Below are 13,653 nucleotides of genomic sequence, written 5' to 3' on the forward strand. Positions count from 1 at the left end.
TTGTTGTTTTAGAAGATACATGGTAAGTGGAGTGAAAGAGGAGGGGGAGTGAATGGGCAGTAGAATGCGAGATGATTGGCTGAGTGTTTAAAATGGCTGAATGTATAAAAGGAAGAGTGAGAGTGGAATCTGGGGGGGGGGAGAAGAGAACTGAGTGGGTTGCTTGGTGGGGTTTAGAGAGTTGTTTGCCAGGAGGGAGGTGGAGTTCGGATTAGTATTGAGTAAAACCATATGCTTATGTGCCTTAAGAAGAAATCTTGTTAATCTTGTTAGCTTTGTTATCTGTAATAAATACTTAATTTGGTTTACCAAAGGCCTGATCCTTGGCTGGGGTTTCACAGACCAGAAGGGAGGGTAAGGTAATGACCAAGGCTGAAGGGGAACTGTAACAAATGGTGGCAGCGGTGAAGAGAATAACAATACCAGTATTCAGAGTCTCTGGGAATACTAGTATTGGGACGTTACTGGTGGTTGCCTAGCAGGGGGATCTGTTGAGATCTGTCCTAGAGCGGGGAGAGAAACCATAAGAGAGAGCGGTCCGGACTGGTGGAGTCCCTGGTGGTGCCTAGAGACAGGCAGTAACCACGAGCAGGTAGGAACCTGACAGGGAGAGCCAGGGAAGGACGTATCACAGAGCGCAAGAGGGCTTTCTCTATGGTGGTCCCCTAGGCTATGGAATACCCTCCTCTCTCAGGTGCAACTTATACCAGCACTTTAGGATTTTGGATGATTTGTTAAGACAGACCTCTTTAACCAGGCCTTTTGGTGGAGTCTTCCCTCCTCTTGAATTGCTGTTCTGTGCTCTGTTAATTTCGGTATTGGTTAGTTTTGTGATTTTATTTTAAGATTGTAATATAATTTGTGCTGATTTTAGTCGCAATATTTTTTGTAACCCATGGTGGGATCATTCAGCGAAGGGCAACCTAAGAAATAAAACATATGTACTCAAAACTTAAAAAAAAAACAAATGAGGGTCTAGCACACTTCAGCTAATACCCTTCCATGGACATAGATCAGGAATATTAATACTGCTTGTCCAATTCAGCAACATGACGTATATAAGCTAGGATGATCAGAGGCTTGATTATGCCACTTTATATCAGAAGCTGCAAAACATACTACCTGTTACTATGCAAGGTGTTTCCTTGCTACTAGTTGTAGTACAAAGGTGAGCACCTTTGCAGCGAAAATGGTGATATGCTTCTAATTAGCTACACAACGGCAGTAGATTTAAGAACAGCTTTAAGGACCATTTCATAGTATCCTCTGACCATCACGGTTATAATTATAGCAATCAACCAACAGGTGGCACTATAGAGATGTCTATTATCCCACACCTCCTGTAATACAGAGGACTCCTAGATCAATAGGGGTAGAGCAGCTATACAATCAGGCAGTCCTTGACACCGCACAACATTAAATGAAGTATTTCTATGATATTTATGTCACCTTTTTCACAAAAGTGACTCAAAGCATCTGTATCTGAACCCAGGTTTACTCTCCCTCCATACAACAAACCATATTTGGAAACCTTAAGTGTCACACACATCTGAATATATCTGCCGTTTGGCCATTTTGCTACCTTGTGAAAAAAGAGGTACTGCTGGAAAGCAGAGAGGGAAGTAGCCTGGTCCCAGGCCATGTTCTGAAGGCACATGAGGCCAGCTCCCTGCTGCAGGGTCAGGTCTGGTCAGTGTCTGGATGGGAGACCACCTGGGAACCGTATGTAAGCCGCCTTGGGTATCTACCATGAAAAGAAAGGCGGAGTATAAATGTAATGAATAAATAAATAATAAATAAGTTATTAGACTGCTTGGGGTTACATGCTACCTCTGTTTCACCTGGGCCAGAGCCACCCTCAGCCACTGGCCAAACGCTTCATCCCACTAGGAATTGCATATGGCTTCCCCCTTATTTTAAGAGAGCCACCAGTACCTTCGTGACACCAGCAGACATTACACTAAACCCCATAATCACCTCAGATTCATTTGCTTAGCCAACATACCACACCCGAAGTGCCAAGGCTGATAACAGCCTGGAAAGCAAAAGGGCCCCAACTGAATGGTGACCCCCAGAAATGAACTGCAACAACTAGCCTCAGCTACATCGTCCAGATGCCAACAATGCCACTAGCATAACCACGCTTGCAAGACAGAAAGCTAGAGGCTTGGATGAGGATTGGGGGGGGGGGGTCATTCTTATCTTAGTAGAGTAAAATGAGCAGACATGAAAGCTGTTTGTTTTTAGTGTTTTGATTAGATACTTTATTGGAAGCAAAAAGTTCTGTGCATGTTTAAAAAAATCCAACCCGTGTACACATTTTCATTGCTTTAAGAACCCAAGCCACAGAAAACTCAATATTTAAAAGCAGCAGGATGGATCATGTTTTTACTTTTTTCTTTTCTTTTTCTGCACACGTAGAATACAACAATACAGGAAAAGTAGCCAGGTCTCCTTTCGTTTCTTTTCAGGAAAACAGCACCATCTGTCACCATATTTAAATGCTTATTTCCAGACACATTACTTCCAAAAAGAAAAGAAAATCACCTCTTCAATATTGCATTAAAAGCATTTGTGTGTCTTATTCTGCCTTTTAAAAATATGACATTGCTGGTATATGCAAAGTTACTGGAAACTCAGGTCAAAGTGATGAATTTGCCATTCCAATTCCACAATGCAGGAGAAGAGGCTTTGCGTGTGCACATCCTAAGCTGGAATGTTTGGGGAGGGGGCTTTTCCCCTAAAGCAGAGGGGATTTCAAGAAGGAGAGGGCGAGCCATTTCTCCCCCACCCGCTTTAAACGATCACTTAGAAAAATGGAGACGCATGAAGCCTTCCCTGTATTGTACCCAGTTCCCAGATGCAAATATTCTTCCTGCAAACAATGTATTTACATTTGTGTTAACTTGCACAGCAACTTCACAATGACTAGTACAGATTAAGAGAGTGCACTTCTAGAGCGAGGATGTGAATGTGTGTCCACGTCTTAGTGTGTTTCTTCGATAGCTACATCTTGTGACATTGCCAAAGCTCTAAATGGATTAACAAATGCCTTAAAAAAAAAAACCCTGAACACAGTAAAAAAAAATAAAGCAGAGAAATAAATACTGAAGGAAACCATGGTTAACTGAAGTTCACTTAAAACTTAATACTAAACAACCAATTATTTAACCAATCTATGCAGAAATAACAAGTACACTAGACTGAAGACCCAACATAAAAAAAATGCTGAAAATAAAGGCAAAAATCTGCATAATCGTATGTTTTGTTTCCATCTTTTGTTCCCTTCCTTCATCATTTCAGGGACTTTTAAAATCTACTTTTACAAATAACGCCCTCCCCACCGCTTTTCCACATAGCTTCAACTCAGGAATAGCCTTTTCTGCTCTGTCCCTCCTCATGACACATTCACTTTACAATATATCTTTAAAAGCTTGGCAGCTTGCAGGCTCTCTCTGTTTGGAGACTGATTCAGCTTAGCCAAGTTGTCTTTACTGCCAGAACCTACTTGAAGCTTCTGTGACTCCTCCCACCTCCATTCTGAAGACATGCCACCCTAATGCAATAGCCAAAAAGGTGCATTTCATTCTGTGGGATGTCAATATAAAACAAAGAGCAGTTTCTAAACTCAGTTGACAATATCTGTAACCTTGCCCCTTTACAAAAAGCATCTTATTAGCAGGTGCCAGAAGGCCGCTTGTCCGTATCATAAAGGAAAGGAAATAAATTAACATGCAACAGCCAGCCCTGCCTTTCAAAAAGGCTATTGTTTGGGAAAATGGCCAGAGGATCTTGACTGAAAAGGCAAAGAGGGCTGTTTTGGTTTTGCAGAAAGACAGGCCCAAAATCTTATCAACATTTACTCAGCAAACCCCTTTTCACCAAATCCAAATGTTTCTGTTCCCATTTACATTATTTCTAGAAGTGCAATATTATACTGTTTTTAAAAAGGAAAAAAATCAACCAAATTTGTACCCATCTTTCTGCTTGGTTTTGTTGTTAAAGAATTACTGAAATATGCTAGGATCATTTTGGCTCTTTGTAAAATCTCCTTATAAATAACGAAGACACTGACTTTCTTTTGTGCTTGTGAAGCTAACAGATCATCTTCATGAGACAGGCAGCAATGATGAACCGCGCTACGTCACTGATAGGGGTGGGGTGAGGAGAAGGCAAACCAATAGTCACACTGCTGTCAACGAGTCAGGGGAGGGGAGGGGAGGGGAGGGGGAAGAAGCAGTGATGGTCTGGAGAAAGGTAAGAGAAAAGCCATACACTATTAGCACGAACAGCCCCCTTCACTGACTGGCTGCTCTTGAGGCTTTTCAAGTTTGATGTCGATCACTGGAGAAAAAGCAGTTAAGGGAAGTAAGAACAGGCAGGAGGAAGCCAGCCCACAGGACTAAACCCCTCCGCTCAGGTCTCATTAAAAGCCCAACCATTCAGAAGGAGCAAGTGGAACAGTCAGCACAGGCCAGTAGCTCAGGATACACGGGGGGGGGGGGGGGAGGAGGTGCTGTTTGAAAGCACCTCCCACTCCAAACTTCTCCCTGCGGATGCAGATTTTGTGCTTTTTTGGCAGTCCTCGCTCCTGCAGGAGCAGACCTCCTGGTGTTTGTGGCAACTGCATCAAGAGCAACCCTTTGGGGTAAAAACCAGAGTTTCCTCAGCAACTACAATATGTGCTGGAAGCTGGATTCCAACATGTCCTGAAGCCAGAAGGTGTCTTTGTGGCAAACTGATACTGATCTCCTTTCCCTAGGCTACACAGCTCTCCATCATGACCCTAAACAACCTGAGTACTACTGTCCCCCCCCCCCCCCCGCATTCTAGCTGGCTATTCTAAGAGCTGTGTAACTAAGGACTCGTGTCCCAGTTTCCCCTCTTTTTTCCTCCTTCCCAATTCCTTTTCATTTTGTGTCGTATGTTTTAGATTGTGAGCCTGAGGGCAGGAACTGCACTATTACTGATCTTTGCAAGTTTGCTCTGGGAGCCTTTCTGCGGCTGAACAGCAGAGCGAAAATGCTTCAAATGCAGTAATACGACAAGCTAAACATTTTATATTCTGTGGGTACTACAACACAAACGTGGCAATACCACCCTGGACCTTTGAACATTCACCTTCCAGCAGTGCATGTCATGTCAGCCCAGCACGTTATCAGTGCCTCCCTGATCAATCTGATTAGAGAAACAATTCACACAGCCACAACTGTTGACAAGAGAGAAAAATTAAGGAGAGCCGGAAGGCAAATAAAGTGGCTATAAATAGCCAGAGCAAACAGTGACAAGGGAGTTGCCACTGACCAAAGTTCTCCTTTGGTCACTCAACTCCCTACATTCGAGAAGAAGTGGCCTCTGATCACACCTTATTCGAAGACTGGACTCTTTCCCCTAACATCAACTTTTGACATTAAGCTATTACATAATAAAAAACACCATCACTAGGGTTTTGAGTGGATACATCCGTGAAGAGTTATGACGCCATTTCTGTTCTGCTACCTTAGTCAGGGGCTCACCAGGGACCAGTGCTTCCTGTATTTTTCCCATACCCCTCTATCATTGTAGCAACTCAAGCAATGGGTATTGCTTCACAGCCTAGGTCTAACCAGTCCCCACATCTGGAGTCCAGCGCCAGTTCCCCTCCAAAGCAAGCTGGCTTGCAAACTCTTAGGTTTCTTGGCCTTCCCCTGCAGTGTGTGGCTGCGCCTCATTTCTTCAGCAATCTGGGAATTTGTCTGCGCTGCAGGAACCTCTTTCAGAAGGGCTGATGCACTTGGGCATATCACACCCTGTAACTCACCTAAACCATTGACAGTCACCACCTGGAGTCTCCTTTGAAGATCTACCACTTTTTTTGGAAGGAACCACCCTGCCATTCAGTACCTTGCCGTTCACATCCTTCCCCACCCCACTTCCCAATTCAGAAAGCTGTGCTTTCTTAAGGCCCATGGCTCCTCGCTTACCCACTACCTTACTTAATCCACAGACTGGAAATATTGTGCAAAAGGATACTGTCTTCTCTGCTTTTGTCCTGCGTGCTTTCCATCCCAGGCAAGGCAGCAGCGACACGCCGGAAAAGCTGGAGGGGGGGGGGGAACCAGAAAAAGCAAATCAGAAGTGCAGTGACCAAATTCAAGATGGGAGGCCTCTGTTGCATTACACGCACTTGCACTGTCAGACAGGATTCTGTGCTTTAAGACTCTCTAATTGTATGATTCTACAAAGGGCAAAATAAAAGCCAGACACATTTCCCCCAAGATTTCTGGACAGACTGGCATCCTGGCAAACCGAGGCAGCTAACACATGTTATTTTAAGTGCACCTCCTTTTAAACGGGAGGTGGGCAATTGCTCATTCTTTAATTCAAGACAAATTTGTTCTAAAAGCCAAACTGTTCTCAAGACGCAAGGATGTGGGTGATCCCCCAGCATTTATTTAAGAGCACTGTAAATACCTAGCAGCATAACCAGGGGTGGTCTGCAAATAGCATCCTAGATGACATTTTAGTCTAGCTCATAAACCACATATGATAAAGGGTGACATTCAATGCTAGTCCTACTCAGAGTAGACCCATTGAAGTTAACAGACATGACTAAAATTAGGCTCATTAATTTCAATGGGTCTACTCTGAGTAGGACATTTCATTTTTTATTCTATAGAAAAGTATTTTCAACACATTAACCAAGAAGGAAAAAGAAAAGGAACAATAAAATAAAACGGGAAGACAGGCATCGCAGCATATATAGACGTTTCCAATCACAAGAAACCCACATTATGTCATCACATCATCACATTCTCCATGGAACATGGCATTGCAAATGTCCATCATATATCATCCCATCACATCACGTATTTCCATAAACGTCTCTGTGTTGGTGGCTGTTGCCAGCTGAGCAGGACTTGAACACAACCAAAGGTTTCCATCCCTCCTTTTCTCACGGAGGCCATCAAGACATCATGAGAACCATTTCCGAAAGTAGTAAGCGACCTCACCATAGAGTCTTCCAAACTCTTGACTCCCCAAACCCATCCCACGCTCATACTTTCTTGCTCTAGAAAAGAAGGCATGGAACATGGAATGCAGAGCAACAGCAACTCAGTATGAAGTGGAGGAAGGAGAGGAAAAACTAGCACAAGCGCAGTCACTGAAGCATGCAGATAACACAGAAGCACAGAATACCGAACAGAATCAGACGCATGTTGTGAAAGAAATGCAGATTAGTCGAGTTTCATTACCAGTGATTATGATTGGCTTGTGTAAATGTCAGTCATGGGACAAGCAGGGTAGTGATGTGTAAGCCACCAGGGCAAAGCCCTGAAGGGGCAATGCACCCCCCTTCTCCCCCACTTATGGCAACATAGTCAAAGCTGGGACACACCAACACTCCAGGAAGCGTCTGTGGCATTTCAATCTGTGCTCTCAGATCTGGTGTAATATTTCATTCACGGAATTATCGCTCTTCTAAGAAAAACTGATGGGTCCTCTTTTCACCATGATTGGGCGATCAGGGATCCTGAAAAGATCTGAAACCACCATGCTTTGCATCTTCGCCTGCTCATCCCCACTTCACAGCTTCCGTTGCCGGTCGGAACAAAGGAATTCAAGACCCCTGCGGTGTCTATGGCCCCACTAGCTCCTTTCTCGACCTGCCTGTGTCAGAGGGCTCCCCTCTGCAGTATTTCCCAGCACTTAAATATCAGTTTTTTTTTAAAGAACGGCTTTTCGAAAAAGGGAGTTACTTGATAGGAACCAATTAGATTACTGCACTGAATTCCAGCTGCTGACAACTGGCATTTAAAGACATAGCAATTGCTTCTTTATATTTAAGCTAGGAACAAAATTATGTCGTATGCTAGGCTGTGCACCAGAATTACTAAGTTAAAGAGGGGGAATTTGGCAAGCAAGTCAAGTCAAAGTGGATTTACCAGTCAGAGCACACAGAAATAAATCCAATTAGGGGAACATCACAAAAAGCTAGAAAACTGCCTGGGAATTTAAGGCCTTTACACTCCAGTGTTCCTTCCTTCATGTTCAGTGCCCATTTTATTTTTTCTCCCTAGGCTATGGGTTTTTATGCAGCATGAGGGAATCTGGTATGGCAAGACAGAAGTGCAGCTTCATCCTTCAATGGCAGCCTCATCATCCTTTGGTACTGAAGCATTTGTTGATATCCAAAAATGAGCAACCCTGTTTCACTCCTCCCTTCGCAGCTTTTCAGTAAGTCTCCCATCCTGCCTCCTCCTTTCAAGACTCCTTTGCTTTCAAAAGCATAGCACGTGGACTTTCAACCCTTCCTTAGCAATCCTGAGATCTTGAAATAATTTTAAGGTACTGTTTGGTTTTACAATACATTTTTTTGTGTTATTGTCTCATTTTCTGTCTGGTTTGTTTTTATGTACACCGCTTAAAATGCAAATGATTAAGCAGTATATAAATGTCTTAAATAAAATAAAAGAAGCCCTGCTCATCGCACACACACTTACCAAAACTCCAGGAGAATTATGTATTCACTTTTATTTTATCCATTATATTTATATGCTACTCTAACCGCCCCACCCCCGAGAGATCATTGTAGCCTTCATGACACATGGCTGACTAAGAGAATGGGACTGAGTTGGAGCAGGCCCTAATTTGGCAGCGGTCACATACCAAGGATGCGAAGCAGGTTTACTGCTGCCCCTTCCCTGCTTACTCCTCTGAGAGCTGCTTCGCACTTTTGGTGAACACTGCGTACTTGCTGTGTGTCCCCCTCAACAAGTTTAAGAGACGTGCATCTCCCCCTCAAACAACGTGACACAAACAATACTAAACACACGTGCTGTGTGAAGTGTGAAAGGGAATTTGAACAAGGAGGCCTATTGCAAATCTCTGTGCTACTCTCCGAAGCCAGAAGAGGAATAAGTTGCCACCTGGTGGAGAACAGATCCTCTTTATTGAGACCTGAAACAACGCTGGCGATACCGGTGTTAACAACAGACAGCGTGCAGCCTGTGTTGGATTTATTGGTGATTGCAACTTGCCAGTAAGCGAACACTGCTTGCAGTGACCTTTTATTACAATCCTGATTGGAAAGTATTATTATTACTACTACCACCACCACCTCTACTACAAGCAAGGGACTCTGAAGTTACTTATGAGAAAAACCATGCTGTAAGGCTGTATAAATTACCAGGTAACAGGAAGTAAGAAATCCATGAAGCCTTAGGTGTATTGTGGGAATGGAAAAAAACACACACAAGAATCTTGTTGGAACCTTAAAGATAGTTCACTTCATTGTCACAAAGGTCCCCCCCACTAGAGCCCCTCTGTGATTTTATATCATTGTCTGCATTTTTTTTTGAGTTACCATGAGGACTAGAAACATTTGAAAAGGCAAAATGGTATTCTCCAATGCTCTGTGCTAGTGCATTATACAAAGGGCCAGTTCATAAGATGTTTTCAGCATACAAGGATATGGGTTGACCTGATCCTGATAGAGTTGGGCACACTGGTGAAAATAGCTATTTGACTGGGTGACAATGGGATGACTGGCTATTTGACAAAGCAATCCAACAACCACATCCCCATGAACTCATGTACAAGACCAACAAAGCCAAAACAACATTCTGGGAAAAATGGAAAAAGCTGTGCGAATCAAACTCCTTTTGTGAAGCAACTGCAGTTGTTCAAAGCTGGAAACATTACCTTCCTCCTTTACTACAAGCACACCCCCTCTCTATTTGGGATGCTGCTTCCTTATCACTTACCTGTTTTACATTGTATCCTGCCTTTGCGCTAGTTTCAATAAACATTACATTCAGCTCTTTGGCTTTCCTCTCCCCTTCTTCAATAGATACTTGCCTGGAGAACAAAGAAACACACTGGTCAAAATGACTTGACAGGCACCTGCAATCATGGCTGCCCATCTCTCCAATAGTCGCCTCCCTCATGCCTTCCCCACAAAACGTTTCAGAACTGCCACCAGCTTCCACATTCAAGACAGGAACAGGAACTACCAAGCCCTGCATTTTTCTAGCACTGTCAAAAAGTGACCCAGTAAGGGAGAGCTTATACTTCAAGGTTTTTGCACAGGAGGACGCACAAGGGATGCATATAACAAGGGATGCATATTTCAGGAGGGGATGAGGCCTTGGGGGGGGGGGAGACACCTTCAGTGAAGAGATGGGTGTTGAGCTAGTATTTGGAGGAAGACTGAAGTTCCAGACACATAGGGAAGCAAAAGACATTTAAGAGAGAAAGAAATGTTGAGGTGGTAGACCTGATATAAGAGGCCAGGATATAAATCTTAAGTAAGGGCAGAGATAGGTTACGGCAGGCCTAGAAAGCATTTTAAGGGCAGAGTTTGTGCTGGATGTGGAAGAGGATTGGAATGTCTCATTCTAGTGACCTAAAAGAAATGAGTTCTCTGGAAAGTTTCCTAACTCTTTGTGAAGAGGTCTGACCTCTTCAAGAGCACACCTTGAACTTGATTATTCTTATTCCCAACCTCTTTTGGTTCTTTCCATGAGTAAGTGACACATAAATCATCATCAGTTATTTCTCCAATAATACCACGGGCATTCCTCTTGAGATAATCTATACTTCTACAAGTCTGTAGTATACACAGAGGAAACAAATGTCTGCCACGATAGCTTGGCAGACAGAACATGGCTTTGTTAAAAGCTAAATATCTGCCAATTGTCTGCGCTTCCCGTAGGCATCTGGTTGGCCACTGTGTGAACAGGATGCTGGACTTGACGGGCCACTGGCCTGATCCAGCAGGTGGTTCTTGTGTTCTTAAGAACCAGGGGAAAGTCTCAGCACAAGATATCCTGCACATAACCCAAAAGAAATCCCTAGGAAAGTTAGAGGGCCATGACATATTTTCAAACCAATTCTAAACCTGACATCCACATTTAATCTCACGTGAATATAAGATTACTACAATAAAAGGAAAAGGCATCTCTGTACCCTTGGATCAAGATTACTTGGACTTGTTTTAATACTAGTTTGACCTTTTATTCAAGCCAGATTTTAAAGAGCACTCAGAGCTGCGCTCAAGAGATTATTAAATATGGAATCAACAAAACTAATATCCCAAGAAGAGACATTTGTAATTGACTAGCCATTGCTCACTGGTGCAGGCAAGCAACTCATTCAGCCACCGTATACACTAGAGATGAGCCCTCCAGATGTTGCTGGGCTATAGCTCCCGTCATCCTTGACCATTGGCCTGGCTGGCTTCTGGGCTAATGGAAGCAAGAGTCCAACCACAGATATTCCCCACCCTTGATGTATGCAGGGGAATCTCCAAAACAAAAGGAAATGGGGGCAGGTACCTGCTTTTGCTAAACTCAGTGTAAGCATCAGTAACTCATGGATATCTAGGTCTGTGCAAAGTGCAGATGTAAAGGAAAGTCATTTGCAGAAAATTATTCCTAGTGTGTAATGAGCGTTACATTTCTTCTTTTGCAAACTGACATACTGAACCACCTGATACTGAAAATAATATGAGCATATGAGTTAAAGATGTGTTACTGTTATGATTTCCACATTTTCTAGAGAGCCACAAGGGAAAGAATTCCTATGTCTGCTGCAACTTCTTGGGATCGGTTTCAGTTGACGCAGCCTGATGACGTGGACAAGGTGCTTGCAAAGATGCAGCCAGCAACGTGTCCTCTCGACCCTTGCCCTTCTTGGCTTATTAAAGCTTGCCGAGGGGGTTTGACCGAGTGGATCCAAGGTGTGGTCAATGCATCATTGCGGGAGGGAGTGGTTCCAGTCGCCCTGAAAGAGGCGGTGATCCGGCTGCTCCTGAAAAAGCCCACCCTGGACCCATCGGTTTGCAAAACTACCAACCGGTCGCAAATACCCCATTTTTAGGGAAGGTGATTAAGGGGGTTGTGGCGTAGCAATTGCAAGTACTCTTGGATGAAACAGATTATCTTGACCCATTCCAATCTGGGTTCAGGCCTGGTTATGGGACTGAATTGGCCTTGGTCGCCCTGATGGATGACCTTTATTGGGAGAAGGACAGGAGGAGTACAACCCTGTTATTTTTACTTGATCTCTTGGCAGCTTTTGATACTATTGACCATGGTATCCTTCTGAACCAACTTGGGGAGATGGGTGTTGGAGGCACTGTTTTGCACTGGCTGCCCATTAGCTACCGGAGTAAGTTCAAGGTTCTGGTTTTGGTGTACAAAGCCCTATACAGCTTGGGGCCAGGACACCTGAAAGATCGTCTTACCCCTTATACACACAGGGGATCACTATGATCTGCAGGTGAGGGCCTCCTGCAGATACCATTTTATCAGGAGGTCCGTTCTGCATAACATAGGAAGCAGACCTTTAGTGTAGTGGCACCAACCTTTTGGAATTCCCTCCCCTTAAATATTAGAGACGTTATCTTTTCGACTCCTACTGAAGACTTTCCTCTTTCAACAAGACTTTTAAGTGGAGATCTTGTCTGCGTCGGTGCTGGATTTGCTTTTTAAGATGTTTTTAAAGCTTTTAAAAATATTTTGTTTTAATACGTTTTTAAAAATGCTTTGCTTTAATATATTTTAATGTCAGTTTTTAGGATGTTTTAAAGTGTTTTTGTTTGCTGCCCTGGGCTCCTACTTGGAGGAAGGGCGAGATATACATTTAATAAATAATAATAATAATAAATACTTTTTAACACAATGGAAGTTCAGCTACTCAGGCCTCCACACAGGAAGCTGCCTTATACTGAATCAGACCACTGGTCCATCCAGCTCAGTCTACATTGACTGGCAGCAGCTCTCCAGACAGGGGATTCTCCTACCTCCACCTGGAGATGCCGGGAGTTGAGCCTGGGACTGTCTGCTTGCAAGACAGATGCTCTACCACTAAGCAACGGCCCTTCTTTACAGCCCTGTACCTGTGGAGTTGCATACTGTACACCATCCTACTGTAACACACTGTAGACTCTCTCAATATGAAAGCTGATCAGACTAGACACAATGGCAAAAAATAAATCCCCTTACCTCTTATCTGCAAGATCTGTTTTGTTTCCTACTAGCATTATGATGACATCACTACCTCTTTCCGTTCTGACATCATCAATCCATTTTGTGGTTTGCTGGAATGAGTTTACGTCTAGGAAGGAAAAGTGAACAACAAGGTGAAAGTCGCCTCACAGTAGTCATATCACTGTCAAAGCATCTGCACATGTTGCGCCAGAAATTCACCCCGATTTTGGTGTGCCAACGACTGTAGTGAAAGGATTCTCAGCACACCCAGCTGGAAGTGGGTCTGAACTGATAGCATATGTCATATTTTCAGCTCCTAAAAAAGAGCTTCAATCCAACTATTACAGTGTTGCATACTCTCAAGTATTGCATGAGATGCCGTTCCAGCAGAATTCTTCAAACTGCATTATGGGGAACCTCCCTAAAAGTGGTTGGGGGAGAACCTGCTATTTCCCCCTAGTACAGGGATAAATCTCCCTAAGAGGAAAGAGAGAGAAAAGAATCAAAATCATTTACATGAAGCTCTCTTTGCGTATGAGCCAAGGAAACAAAGAAGAGGAAAATAACACCATGGGGAAAGTAGTATTAAGGGGGTGGATGCAGCGCTCTGCCTCCCCTGGGCCATTCAGCGTGCACACAGGGAGAGAGGCTGGTGTTCGTATGGAAGCAGGGGGTCAAG

At 43.7% G+C, this 13,653-nt stretch overlaps 1 protein-coding gene across 2 annotated transcripts in view; it reads right to left on the minus strand.

Annotated features, from left to right (window-relative positions):
• Nucleotides 1-2,236: 2,236 nt before the first annotated feature.
• The window catches only part of RAB6A (RAB6A, member RAS oncogene family), an 83,082-nt gene continuing 71,665 nt past the window's right edge, over nucleotides 2,237-13,653 (minus strand). For both annotated transcript variants that reach the window (XM_061629092.1, XM_061629091.1), the window contains exons 5-8: nucleotides 12,990-13,101; nucleotides 9,747-9,840; nucleotides 6,013-6,079; nucleotides 2,237-4,344 (exon numbers count right to left, since the gene is read on the minus strand). In XM_061629092.1, the coding sequence (XP_061485076.1) occupies nucleotides 4,280-4,344; nucleotides 6,013-6,079; nucleotides 9,747-9,840; nucleotides 12,990-13,101 (338 nt within the window). In that variant the 3' untranslated portion in view covers nucleotides 2,237-4,279. The remainder of the gene's footprint in view (nucleotides 4,345-6,012; nucleotides 6,080-9,746; nucleotides 9,841-12,989; nucleotides 13,102-13,653) is intronic.

Source organism: Rhineura floridana, chromosome 5 (genome assembly GCF_030035675.1).
Source record: "Rhineura floridana isolate rRhiFlo1 chromosome 5, rRhiFlo1.hap2, whole genome shotgun sequence".
Lineage (NCBI taxonomy): Eukaryota > Metazoa > Chordata > Lepidosauria > Squamata > Rhineuridae > Rhineura > Rhineura floridana.